Source organism: Crotalus tigris, unplaced genomic scaffold, assembly GCF_016545835.1.
Source record: "Crotalus tigris isolate CLP2741 ecotype Arizona unplaced genomic scaffold, ASM1654583v1 scf7180000019016.1132606, whole genome shotgun sequence".
Classification (NCBI taxonomy): Eukaryota; Metazoa; Chordata; class Lepidosauria; order Squamata; family Viperidae; genus Crotalus; species Crotalus tigris.
Window position 1 is genome coordinate 92,519 of NW_024097330.1, and position 14,559 is coordinate 107,077.

At 41.8% G+C, this 14,559-nt stretch overlaps 1 protein-coding gene across 1 annotated transcript in view; it reads right to left on the reverse strand.

Moving 5' to 3' along the window:
• Positions 1-14,559, reverse strand: part of LOC120314877 (protein Shroom2-like) — a 306,437-nt gene that overhangs the window by 70,855 nt on the left and 221,023 nt on the right. The window contains 2 exon segments of the mRNA XM_039358413.1: positions 11,604-12,354; positions 12,356-14,218. Coding sequence (XP_039214347.1) covers positions 11,604-12,354; positions 12,356-14,218 — 2,614 coding nt within the window.

Below are 14,559 nucleotides of genomic sequence, written 5' to 3' on the forward strand. Positions count from 1 at the left end.
CAATTTCACATGTTCTTCCATAGTCTCAATGTAAATGAGGATGTCATCCAGGTACTCCCCTTTGTATAAATGCTCATGCAGCATCTTGTTTATGAGCTGCATGAACAAGGAAGGGGCCCCCTGCAGTCCAAAAGGCATTACTTTAAATTGATAGCTCCCAAGGGGGAAGTTGAAGGCTATCTTCCACTCATCGCCTTCCTTGATTCTCACTCAATAATATGCCTCTCTCAGGTCTAATTTGGTGAATATCCTCCCCTTATTTAAATGTCCCAACATATCCTTCATGAGGGGGAGGGGATACATGTTTTCCATGTGCACTCCATTAATCCCATGGAAATCAATGCACAATCTCAGTGATCCATCTATCTTTTCTTTAAATAGCACCACTGCTGCCACCTGGGATTTTACAACTGGATGAACCCCCTCACCTAATTCTTGTCAATGTATTCCCTCAACTCCTTCATCTCCTTCTGAGTTACGGAATACATATTTTGGCTTAGGGAGCTTTGCTCTGGACAGGATCTTGATAGTGCAGTCTGTGGGGTGGTGATGGGGCAGAATGTCACATTTCTTCTCGCTAAACACCTCCACAAGGTCCCAGTACACTCTGGGAACAGGTCATTGTTCCTTCTCTCTCTTTGTCATGGTCTAGCTGAGCTCAACAGGTCTCCTTGTTCCCCTTTTCTGGTTGAGTTTCTCTTTTCTCATGATTACTTGCTTTGAGGCTTTTTCCCAATAGATCCAGGGGCCCCATTTTGCTAATCAAGTCAGGCCTAAGATCCTTTCCTTGGCCATTTTTAGAGTGATCATGAAGCGAATAGTCTCTTGATGGTCTCCAAATTTGAGCTGCATTGGCTCCATTATATGGGAACTGCTCTGCCCCCTACCAAGGTGCCATCAACTTGCTTAAACTTCATGGACTTCATAAGCTTCCTCACATGCAGCCCTAAACTCCATACTATGGCTTGGCTAATCAAGCAATGGGTGCAAACCGAGACTATGAGAGCTTTTACCGCCCCCTCACCCCTGAGCGGAGTGCTGCAATGTCCACGTTAGCCTTGAGGTGGTTCACTAATCCATTCATCATTGGGTCATCTTCTCCCTCGCTGTCGCTCTCATAGAGGGCCATCGGCGGTTTCTCTTCAGTCGGAGTTCCTTTCCCTTCGTTCTCCAGTGAGGGACACCTCAACGACTTGGGCTGCTGCTCATGACTTCTCCCTTTTTTGGGTGTCGGCTCTGGGCACATTGTTGCCTGAAGGTCCTTCTGGCCACAGCAAAAACACGTGATGGGGGAACAACTGGAACTGCAGGTATCAGAGATGCCTCCATCAGCTGCTTCCTCCCTAGTGTGCACTTCTCCTGACTTTTCTTCAGCTGCAGTTCAAAACTTCCATGGCTCTTGTACTCCATCAGGTCTACAGTTCTCAGTTGGTGGAGCAACTGAGGCAAAGGCTCAGAAACTTGGAGATCTGAGGAGGGAAGCCGGTCCCACAACTGGATCCTAGGGTGCCTGGCTCAACTCCCAGAGCCAACACCGACCCCTTTGCTCCAGCCCCAATCTGGGGCTAGCGGCCTGCAGTCCACCACTGGTGCCTACTTCCCAGCCTGGGGGAGTAGAGTGGTGACCGCCACTGGCTTCTAGGTATGGGACTCACCCATGGATGTACCTCTATGGAGGGGTTGGATGCCAGGACCCTAGCCCACCCTGAGTCCGCCTCCACACCCGCCCCTCACCAACATGGAGCAGAATATCTTGATAATGAGGTCTGGGTGGATGTCATAGTGGCCAACCTTGAAGAAGAGGTGACGGAATGGGTGACAGATCTCCATGACGAGGGCATCCCTGAGCTGGCAGATCTGGATGCACTCTTCTGTGGCCTTAGCACCCAATTCAGGGACCCCACACAAACCTGATGAGTAGAAGCAGAGGTCCACAATGTCAGACAGGGGAAAGACCCATAGCAGAGTACATCAGAGATTTCAGGAAGATTATAGGAAAGCTAAGGCACTGGCCAGAGAAGGGTTGAGCCACAACCTGTTTCACCTGTGTCTAACCTGAGGGATCCCACTGTGGAGCTAGATCTGGTGGTGTACAAGGGCAGCAGGAGGTTTGGACTGCAGCTGAAAAAAAGTCAAGAGAAGTGCACATTAGGGAGAAGGCAACCAGTGGCAGTGTCTCCAGGCCTGCAAGGTTGTCTGAGCATGGCACCCTTTATGTGCTTTTGCTGTGGCCCGGAGGGCCATAGGGCAGCAATGTGCACAGCACCCACAACCGGATGGCTCCTATGGCACCGATTCCCTCAAGACCAAAGAAGCTGCCAAAGAAAGGGAAGGAGAAATCATGAGTGGTAGCCCAGGTCGTTGAGGTCTCCCCACCAGAAAGCAAAGGGGAGGGAACTCTGACTGAAGAGGAACCACTGATGATCCTCTATGACAGCAAGAGCGAGGGGAAGGATGAACCAATGGTGAGTGGACCTGTCAACCACCTTGAAGTTATAGTAGACATTGCAGCATCCCACAAGGGGGTGAAGAGGGTGGTGAAGGCCGTCATAGATTTGGGCAGCACCTGTTGTCTTATTAGCCAAGCCACATGTCATGGTTCCATTAGATGAAACCAGTAAAATAATTAAGGCAATAATTCTTCCTTAAAGGACATTTTATTTAGGAAACAAAATATTGGCATTTACATAGTTGAACCCAAGAATGAGATTCCCTCCTGCCAGATACAAAATAACAAATTGCAATTCCCACCCCACAAGGGCTGTCATAAATCACATTCCCCAATTAGCACAAAACGTGGGCTTTCCTTTCTGGCCCCTTAGCCCGCCAAAATCTTAACAGAACACATCCTTGAGTTTCCACACTTCTACATTGTTATGGCTAGCTAAACCCTTAGGCATTTACCCCATCCCCCCTTCTACATCTGAACTCTAAAAGAATAGAAAGGCACATTAAAAGCGAAAGTAAAAATGGCTGCTGGTTCTCAGTTGTCAGAGCAACGACATCCATTGCCACAGCATTGACACCACAGTGCAGAGGCTAGGTCTGCATGTGAGGAGATTTAGAAACTGTGAAATTGAAGCTGGTTGATGGCACCCTGATAGGCAATGAAGCTTCCCATTTGATGGGGCCAGTGCAACTAGAATTTGGGGGCCGCCAAGAGACCATTTGCTTCATGGTCACCCCAAAGATGGCAGAGGATATGATCTTAGGCCTGACTTGGTTAGCAAAGGGGGGCAGATCTATTGGGAGAAATCATTGAAATGAATGGTTATGAGGAGGCAGGGCCTGAGCCCCCCTGGCAAGAGGAAAGAGCAGCTCGAGAAGGTGGGGGGCCAAGGAAAACTCCTGAGCACAGAAAGGGAGCATCAAAGAAGGGGGAGGAGTGGCAATTCTTCACAAGGAAGTACTGAGACCTCATGGAGGCATTCAGTGAGAAAGAGTGTGATGTTCTGCCTCCTCACTGCCCCACAGACTGTGCTATTGAGATCCTGCCTGGAGCGAAGCTCCCTAAGCCAAAGATGTATTCCATGACTCCCAAAGAGATGGAGGAAGTAAGGGAATTTGGCGAGGGATTTATTCAAGTGGTAAAATCTTGAGTGGCAGCGCTAGTGTTGCTTAAGGAAAAGAAAGATGAGTCGATGAGAATGTGCATGGATCTTCGTGGGAACAACAGCATGTGCATGGAAAACATGTATCCCCTCCCCCTCATGAAGGATATGTTGGGACATTAGCTAAGGGGAGGATATTCACAAAATTAAACCTGAGAGAGGCATACTAACAAGTGAGAATCAAGGAAGGAAATGAGTGGAAGATGGCCTTCAACTTCCCCCTTCCCCCTGGGAGCTATCAATTTAAAGTAATGTCTTTTGGACTGCAAGGGGTCCCTGCTGTGTTCATGCAACTCATAAACAAGGTGCTACATGAGCATTATACAAAGGGGTTTTAGTGTACCTGGTTGACATCCTCATTTACACTGAGACCATGGACGAACGAATGTGCTGAAAAAGCTGTTGGACACTAAGCTGTATACTAAACTGTCAAAATGTGAGTTTCACAAGTCCAGGCTGGACTACTTGGGCTACTGTGTGTCATGTGAGGGGGTAAGAGGTGGATTCAGGAAAAGTGAAATCCATTTTGGAGTGGCAAGCCCCTCACACCCGCAAACAGCTGCAGAGGTTCCTAGGGTTTGCAAATTTTTAGCACCATTTCATCCCCTCCTTCGCTACGATTGCCATGCCAATTACTGAGCTGTTGAAAACTGGAAAAGAGGGGAGGGAGAAGCCTCAGCTGAATTGGCCCTTGAACTGGAAAATGGAATGCCAAACAGCATTTGAAAGATTAAAGGGGCTGTTTGCAGTTGAACCAGTATTGAAACAACCAAGCCCAGAAGAGCCATTTGTGATCCATACAGATGCCAGTGATGTAGCCTTAAGAGTGGTCCTCCTCCAACTAAACAAGGAGGGAAACTTATAGCCGTGTGTGTACACATCTCACAAGTTAAATGAGACCAAAAGGCGATGGGTTGTGTGAAAGAAAGAAGCTTTTGTGATACGGTGGGCCCTACATGGAGGCAATTCCTGGAGGGAAGCAAGCCCCATTTGAGGTATGGACTGATCATAAGAACTTAGATGCCCTGAAGACCTCCCACAATGTAAAACTTTATTAGGCATAGCATACTGGCACGATAGAAAGAAAACCAGCTCTGGCAATATGGCAGGAAAAGATAATTAAAAGAGTAAAACCTTCCCTCTCTGACAGTTCAGGTTACATTGTTCAATTAGTCTTCAAATGGTTGTTATGAGAAGAAAGTCTCTATTTGCAAAATCATCTCTTCAGCGACCTTGGCTCTCATGCTGATAGAAACCACCTGTGCATTCCAAATCTTTTCCCCTCCCCCCCTCGTAACTGTAGGCAAGCTAAATGCAGCATGGCACTTCTAATGCAAGATAGCTTCATAGCTTGTCATATACATTCCTCATACTTTTACAAATGCTGAAAATGAAAAGCTTGTCTTTACTAACAGGAAGCAACCATCTCCCTTCAAATAAGTAGAAAACAACTAATAGCAATTTGAAACAGCATTAAACAATAACTGATCATGTAATAGTTCTGCAAACATAAGGAAATATGTCTTGAAGAAGATCCTAGCCTCATCCAGTATATTGTGATTTACTGAAAATTTCCTTTACAATATATTGCTCACAGCCTGACTCATTTGTAGAGTCATTTCCAATGTGATAGACTATGCCATCAGAATGCCCATCTTTTTCAATAGCTCAACAATAAATACACACAAAATTAACATAAAAAATAACAGTACTTGTTTACTGATAAATTGCAAAACAATTTTTGCAGTGTGAATCTACATGTGTGTGAAAATAGTAGTACAATGTTTATATCCCCCATGAACAATTTATAACAATCTGCAATGGGCGTAACTTCTTCATACATTATAAATTTGCTTTAAAATTTTATTTATAGAACAATGCTACCATTACAGATGGCCAATAATTGTTGCAATGAATGGATATTTAGCTTATCTTAAACTTTAAATATAATTGTTTCTTCGCTGTTATTTGATCTTTAATTCTCCATTTCACATCCATATGACCCATATGACCACATATTAATCTGATAAGGGGGTCATATATCTAATAATGCACTATTGCATACTTATTATTTTAAATGGGTTTTTAAATGGGAATACTAATATATCAACATGGCATTTTTAAATGGAACATTATAGTCATATTAGACTTAACTTATTTTGGCTCCCAACATGACTTTCAGATAATCCATAAAGCCAAAAAGCTTCTCACAGCTGAGTTGGGAAGATTCCCTTCTCTCTTTTTGTTTATTGGTGACACATACCAAGGCCCTGAGCTGGAATCACTTGTAGAATAGCCAGATTTGAGGAATTAACCCAGCGTCTAAATTAATGTTTCAGGCTATGTATTTTCAATGTTTTTGTCAAGGTTTCAACTAATGAAATCAAATAAATCAGAACTCCGAGACTTGAGGTTTCCTCAAAGCACATGTTTATTGGATACATAATATCAGCACAGTCAAAAGTAAAACCAACTCTGAAATTCTCCTAGAGATTCAATATAACTAAAAGTAACAATTCCCTCCCCTCTACTATGCTATAGATCATACAACCCAATGAAAGTAATTGGCGGGCTTCTCAATTTGTCACTGCTCCTCCTTCCAACACCTACAAGAATAACCTTGGTTCCCACAGGACCGTTCTGTGTTTTGCCCACCAATACTTTCATTTTCCTTTCCGTCTCCCCCCACAAAATCTATGTGGCAACTTAGAACGACAAACATGGCTTCAAGCAGGCTCATTTCAGAAATTGACAGTCAGACTCCCCTAAAGAGAAAGTAGTCCCTGAAAGATATTAAGCATAAATACACATTAATGTTCTGCTAATGTCTTGATGGCTCCCTAGGCTTTTGGATCTGTTTGTCATGAAACATACAGATGTATGCGTACAGATTAGTACATACAATGTATTAATCTGTCTGCCTTTACATCTCTACTCTTCATCCACGTAGCTTCTGACAAAGGGTAGCTCTTCCATTGAATTAGATACTGTAATTTCCCTTTATATAACCTAGAGTCAAGAATGTGTTTATTTCATAATGGGTGTCACTTCCACTATAATGGGACCTGGGGCAGCTCGAGGTATTGGTCTCAAAGTTGATTCTATAACTGGTTTCAACAAACTGCAATGGAAAACTGGATGTATTTTCCCCAATAGCCGTGAGAGCATTAGCTCAACTGCGATAGGATTGATAATCTTTACAATGGAGAAAGGACCGTTACATTTGGGTCCCAGCTTCCTGGAGGATAGTTTCATTCATAAATAGTTGGTTGAGAGATAGACTTTCTTTTCTATATGAAATGGTTTCTGGGGGGACCACCTCTTATCAGCCTGCTCCTTTTGGATCTTTGTGGCTTTTTCTAAGGCACATTTGACGTTTGCCCAAAGGTTCTGCAATGTGTTTATCCACTTGGTTAGTGTTTGTGAAGAGGGGGGTTCCTGAATTTGTGCATAGGCACAAATTCCCTGCCTATAGCTACTTTAAAGGGAGTTAGACCAGTATTGCTGTGCACTATATTGTTATACGCCACTTTAGCGAAAGGCAGGAGGTCTGCCCAGTTAATTGCTGATAGTTGACATAGCATCTCAAATATTGCTCCACCATTGCATTCACTCGTTCAGAAGCTCCATTTGTATTTGGATGAAAAGTTGAGCTGAGCCTCTGGATGGATCCGATCAGCTTCATGAACTCCCTCCAAATTTTTGCAGTGAACTGAACCGCTCGATCCGATATGATTCTTTTTGGTACTCTGTGGAACTGGTAAATGTTTTTTAAAAAACTCTTCGCCAGTTTCTGGGTGAAGGGGAGATCAGGGCAGGCTATAAAATGAACCTGCTTTGAGAAAAGGTCAATGACAGTTCAAATCAGGGTGTTTCTGCTATTTTCAGGGAGTTTGACGATAAAATCCATTGTGATCTCTTCCCAGGGCTGGGATGGTTCCGCCACCTATTCTAGCAGCCCAGGGGTCTGGTTTTCATGGCGGTACAGCATAGCTCTTAATATAGTTTTCAATGTCCTTTTTCATTCCTGGCCACCAGAATTGCCATCTCGTTAAGTGCAAAGTTTTTACAAATCCAAAGTGGCTGGCTTGCTTAGCATCGTGACTTTGTTGCAGGGCTTGCACCCTGAGGATACTAGGAAGGTACAACTTGGAACCGTTCCATGCTAGTTCATCCCTATAGGTTAACAGCTGTTTGTTGTCTCTGAACCAGGGGTTGGATTTCAGTTTGTTTTTAAGTTATTGGGTTAAGCTGCTGTTAGGGCTGATGGGCTGCTTTCAGCCTTGATGTCTAGTGGTGAGTTGAGAGGCTTTTTGAGGTGAGGGGATGATAGCGTTCACCACCTCCTCCCAACAGCTCTTGTACTGTGACATTCTAGACAAGGTGTCAGCCAGGATGTTCTTCCCCCGGGAATATATTTGAGAGAGAAGTTAAAACAATTGAAATATTGTGCCCATCAAACCTGTTTGGGGGATAATTTGCGTGGGTTTTTTAGTGCTTCGAGGTTCTTACGGTCAGTCCATACTTTAAAGGGTACTTTGCTACTATCTAGGAAGTGACACCAGATTAGCAATGCCCAACACACAGCAAATACCTCCTTTGCCCATACAGCCCAATGCTACTCTGTGTTGGTGAGTTTTCTAGAGGCATATGCACACCCTTGTCATTTTTTTTGAAGAATGGCATCCACTGCAACGTCACTCACATCTGTTTGAATGTTGAGGATGGCTCTCCCGCAAATAACCTTTAGAGTTGCTCAAAGGCTGTTGGCACTCTATAGTCTACTTTAAAGTTTGACTAGAATGGGGTTTTGATTCTCCGTTGCCAGTTTTCAAGAGTTTGGTAATCGGTAAGGCTATTTTCACGAAAGAGGGGATGAATTGCCAGTAAAAGTTAGTGAACCCCAAAAAAACTCTGTAGCTGCTTGTGAGTTCGAGGGGGCTGCCATTCCAAAATGGCTTTGATGTTCCCTGGATCCATCTCCACCCCTTCGCTCGAGATTCGGTAACCTAGGTAGTCCAGGCGTGTTTGATGGAACTCACATTTAGTTTGGCATAAAGGTTTGCTGTTAATAATTTCTTGAGCACCTCGCAAACCAATTTGACATGCTCCTCCATTATCTCTGTAAAGATGAGGATAAACTAGGACCCCCCTTGTACAGGCCAACCCCAGGATTACAATCTCCAATTAGTCAAATTTCTCCTTTAATTTCTTGACCGAATGGCCATGCATTGTCGTCAGGTATTTCCATTCCCCTGACTCATCCTTTCTGGCCAATCTCTTCATTCTATACCTGGGTGTGAGGGATAGAGAGCTGTGGGTAGAGATCAAGGGGAACTCAGCCTTAGCAGCTTTAGGGGAGCTCTTGCAGAGGAAATCTTCCTCTGCACGGAAAGGTCCCAAATGGCTAGAGCTTCCTCATTTATCAGCTGCATGAACACAGCAAGGGCCCCCTGGAGACCAAAGGGCATCACCCTGAACTGGAAACTTCCCAAATCATATGACCCAATGCAATTAAAAGCAGTTTCCCACTCATTTCCCTCCTTAATTCCTACTTGGTAGTTAAGTTTCTCGCAGATCCAGCTTAGTGATTTTCCCCTTGGAGAGGTGAGCTAACATGTCCTTCATCAAGGAAAATGGGTACATGTTCTCTATGCTAACAGCATATAAGCGTTTAAAATCCACGCACAATCTCAGTATCCCATCTTTTTTTTCTTTAAACAACACAGAACCGGCTACGCATGATTTTGCAGGCTAGATAAATCGTCTTGACAGATTATTGTCAATGTATTCCCTTAGTTCATTCATCTCTCTGGGAGTCATGGAATACTCAAATGGTCCCAAATGGCTAGAGCTTCCTCCTACACCGCTGGCCTATCAGCTTTGTCTGCATGGGCTTTCAGTCGTGTCCCAGCCAGTGGGGCTCCATCCCCAGCCTGGGCTGTCACCCGTGTTCAGTAGGGGTTGTGCTGGGATAAGCAGTTGCTCCCCCTTTCTTCTCCATCCTGGGATCATCCCTGAGTCTTCATCATCCTCCCAAAAGAATCAGGTGGGTGGTTGGGGCTCAGGACCCCAAGGATCACTCCTCAATAGCCCTCTATCTTAGAGCAGTAAAAAAAAGTTTTAGGAGAATTGGTTTAATGTCAAGGTTCCGATGAATGAAACCAAATACATCAGAACTCCAAGACTTGAAGCTTCCTCAAAGCACATGTTTATTGGATACATAATATCAGCACGGTCAAAAGTGAAACCAACTCTGAAATTCTCCTAGAGATTCAATGTAACTAAAAGTAACAATTCCCTCCCCTCTACTATGCTGTAGATCATACGACCCAATGAAAGTAATTGGCGGGCTTTTTAATTCGTCGTTGCTCCTCCTTCCAGCAGGAATGACCTTGGTTCCCACAGGACCATTCTGTGTTTTGACTATCAATACTTTCATTTTCCTTCCCGTCTGCCCCCCCAATCTATGTGGCAACTATGATGGCTTTAGCCAGGCTGAATGTTTTTTTTAAAGCAACAAAATAATAAACTCCACTCTTAATTAAGAAACAATGTCAAGGCTGGGGGAGGCTGAATTATGGAAGAAATGAATGATGTAGACATGCTGAAGGCTAGGTATATATTTAAGAGAAAAAGCAACATAACAGAGACTGTGGGGTTAACCACATATAATGCAAGATATTTGTAACTGGCATTTTATGAGGTATGTGAGAAACAAATTATGTTTTGGATCATTATCTTGCTGAAATATCCATTCCCTTTTCAGATTCAGTTTCTTTACTGAGTGGACATTATTTACTTCTTTGTTTTTAAATTTATATCTTGTCCAATTTTAAACTATTCTGGATGGCAATAAATGGAAATACTAAAAATAAGGAAAAAATACAGCAGACAAAAATGAGAAGTAAAGATAAGAAGGATGACCATAACAAAAATACAATGAAAACAAACCTGGATAAGAATAAAATGAAACAAAACCATAAAATCCAAAGGGGGCTTTACTTTACCCTTCAAGGTCTTTTAAAAGAAGATCAGGGTTTATTGATATTTAGCCAAATCCATTCTTCCTTTCAGAATTTCCTGTGCTATTGTCTGTCATACAACCACAAGTATAACTAAACCCTCTCTATTTTTTACCAGCTGGCATTGGTTTTTTCTTCTTCAAATACATCATAGAGCCATGGAAAAGATTTCCTTCTGATAACTTTACATATGTACATTATTGTTGTTTAGTAAGTAATGTTGTACTGGGATTGAACATATATCAGCTAAAATTTTTGGAAAGTCATTTAGAATGATCTATGAGCTCTGTTTTGCAGACCTAACCACTTTTGAATCTCCAATTTTGGTGGAGTTTTTTCTTGGTTTCAAACTAATGTCCAACAGTTAATAAAGTAATTAAAACTGAAAAGAATTTGGATAGTTCATGAAGACAATTATGAAGTATTACATGAAAAAAAGGTCAAAGGTTTTGGAACAGCCCTTTTATCTTCAAACTATAAGATTATTGAACATCTATGAGACGATCTCAAACATGCAGTGGCAGGCAAGGAAGCCTAAGAAAATTTCTTAGCTTCTGCAAGAAACATAGGGAAAAATTGGCCCAACCCCCCAAAAAGAAAAATTCTTAGGTTTGGAAGCTCTAATTACAGTTGTTTGGAAGCTCTAATTACAACTAAAAAAAATATTACAAAGTACCAACTGAAAAGGTGTCCATAGTTCAAAATCTGTCATATTTTCAATTTTTAATTGGAAATTGTATATAACAAAAAATACTATACTAAGTACGCATTCATGTTTGCAGAAAAGTATATTTAACTTTGTACCAAGCAAATGTTGAGTCAGTTTTCTGTTTATTTAAGGATTCATTGAAATGTATACTTTAACAGGCTTGCCTGAAATTTTGTATGCAACTATGCTTAAGAACTTTGCTTTTATATATACTTATTTTTCATTGCTTTGAAACAAAATGTAGTAAAATGTATTTACCTGCTTGTAAAAATCAGTAGAAGGAGATGACCTGGACCTTTCATGTTTATACTGAGTTTTCTCAAGTTGTTCAAAGCCAGCATCAAGGATGTTATCAGCTGAATGGCACTTTCCAGAACTACAGCTTTCTATAGGTTTTCTCTGTTCTTTCCAGGAAGCCTGGTATTCTGCAAATGTTTCTAACCTCTGAGGTTGTCTTGATTTAGTGATGTCGCCACTGTAATGTACAGTTTCACTAGATCTATCAGATGCACAAAGTACATTCTCAACTCCGAAAGAAGCTGACCGCGTTCTCTTTTTGTACCACGATCCTCCAGATTCAATTTCATTAGAATTTCTATGAAGAGTAGCAAGCTCTACTTCTGAATGAAAGTAGGATTCACATCTCTGTGAAGATTTTTGACAGACTGGCTTACTAGTTTCTTCAAAAAACTTCCATTTATCTGCAAAAGTTTCCAAAACTTCCTCTGATGTAGTTGGACGATGGTGTGTTTGGCAGTTATCATTCCACATACCCACTTCATTTATTTTCTCAGGTTCAGAATAAGATTTTAATTTTTGTTCTGTAGTAAATCTCTTCCTAGTACCAATACGTGAAAGATGATGAGCATCATTACTCAGTGATATCTGTCTAGAAGACTGCCTAAGTTCAGGAAAACCTAATTCATCTTTAGAAACAAAAGCCAACGGAGTAGTATTATACATATTTATCTTTCGGTCTGGAAGATTTCTCTTGGGTTCTAAGTCTCTGAGAAGTGGCTAAGACTCTGGTTTGGACCTCTTTCAGATTATCTTTGTACATGTGAGAATAACAACTTGTGATAAACAGTGTCTTTTCTTGAGGATCATGCTTCCAGTTCTCAGCACAGTCCTTTTCCTCAGTTGGCTCTACTAAGGCCGCTGTGTTTTTGCTTTTTTGGAGTTTTGCTCTCTTCATTTGAATTTCATTTCTCAGTGTGGTAGCAAAACGATCACTCCTTCGTGCATTTTTGCTTAGGTGAACATCAAATCCTGTCTGTTTATTAATTCCAATTTCGGCAGCAACATTAACTTGCTTTTTCTCTTCCTGAGCTAAAGTATGCAACATTGGAGTCTTTGGAGGAGAAATATGATAGTTCTTCTCCTGATTCCATTTGAAATCTTTTTGGGCTATTTTAGTGTCAGATACCTGAAAATACTCTTGCCCATCCTTATAATCATGATGACTACTGAGATTTTCTTCAAATGTCTTGTTCTGACCCAATTTCTCAGGGTAATTTACCTTCCTAGAATCTTCTAGTACAATAGCCTTAATATTCTCTCCTTTATTAACTACACAATGAGCTCCCTTTTCACATATATCCAGAGAAGTAATATGCTGAGGTAGAGAATACTTAGGATTTTGGCTCATGGTTATGGCAGGATTCTCACTTGACACAGAAGCAGCAAGATTTCCTGTCCCAGAATTCCTACGTTCATTTTTATATTGTAATGGTTTTGAGATTCCCTGAGCAGGCTGCTGCCTCACTTTTGCACAGTAATAATGCTTTAGTCCAGGGTTTTCCTCAGAACTCATGTCAGAAACTGCAGTGGTGGTATTACTGGGAATTCTGGTTTGGTTTAGATGACAGTTATGTTTATCAGAAGGCCTTTCCCTAATGTCACTATAAGGAGAGAGCCATTTTGGCTCTTTAGATGATGCAGAGGCTTTTGTATTGTGAAAGAAACTATATTCATCACTATACTGACGTTGATGTTGATGGTGCTGAGACTCATAAACAGACTGGGCAAATCGAACATCAGTACTAGACAGAGAAGAATGCAGCCTCTTAGCACTTCCCATATTATTGTTTATCCTGTCACCTGGGGAAGAGAAACCATAATCTGGAATAAAATCAGGTCTTTGTATTGGGCTGCTTCCTCGTCTTCTGTGTGAGGTCTTGACAACTGAGTTGATCATTAGCTTTTGTTCTTCAGCAGCTTCAGCACTCCAGTCATTTCTGATTGGTGTTCTATGTAGGACTTCAAAATGCTGGGGGCTCTGAATGCCTTCTGAATATAGAGGTGTATGATCTCTATCATGACTTTTGGTAGCAGCAAAGCTATCACTACGCAGAGGGGGTGGGGGAGGTGGAGGGGAAGCAGACTTTTTCCCTTCAGGGACATACCATACAGGTACAAAATTAGTTCTTCCAGCCCCAGAATAGAGTGAATTAGTATGGACTTCCAGTCGCAAACTTAGGTTGTTTTCATATTGTGGGGGAGTTGCAAAGGAGTTAACTTTTTCTTCAGAACTTCCATTATCACTTAGAAACGAAGCGGTCTTGCTATTTCCTTGTTTTGGAGTTTCCCAGTGACCCATTTTATACATCACATTCTCTGTTGACATAGCATCTACATTAGACAATGTGTGATCAGGTGTACTGGAGCTAGTAGAAAAAGAACCATATGCAGAATCTCTTTTGCTGGGATTCCTCAGATGATCAATGCTGCTATTGGACTTTGCAGAGGAAATCTGACCATACTGATATGTTTGGGGTGTGTGATCCCTGATATCCATGCTTCCCACAGAGCTGAACTGGCCTGAGGTATGATGTAGATTTGATTGATCCCATGAATTTAAAAGATCAAAGGAACTGCAACAAGTAAAACAAACAGACCTCCATTAATATAATACATACACAAAACCATCATTACAATTACTTACAGCAATATTTTATGTATTAGAGCTGTATATTAAAACCATAATGTCATTTTTTAAAAAACTGCAAAGTGTGAAAAAGGCTTTAGTGAAGACTACAGCAAGCCCATGGTTGTGCCTATCAATTCCCTGCTTGATTGACCACTGTCTCAAGCTAATTGATATGTTCTTAGTATGTTAGATAATACATTTTTAAAAGTTTTCTCTCACTTCTGTCTTACTAAAAATCAGCACAGACAGAATCCACAAGTGAATTAATTTTATTCAAAAAGAATT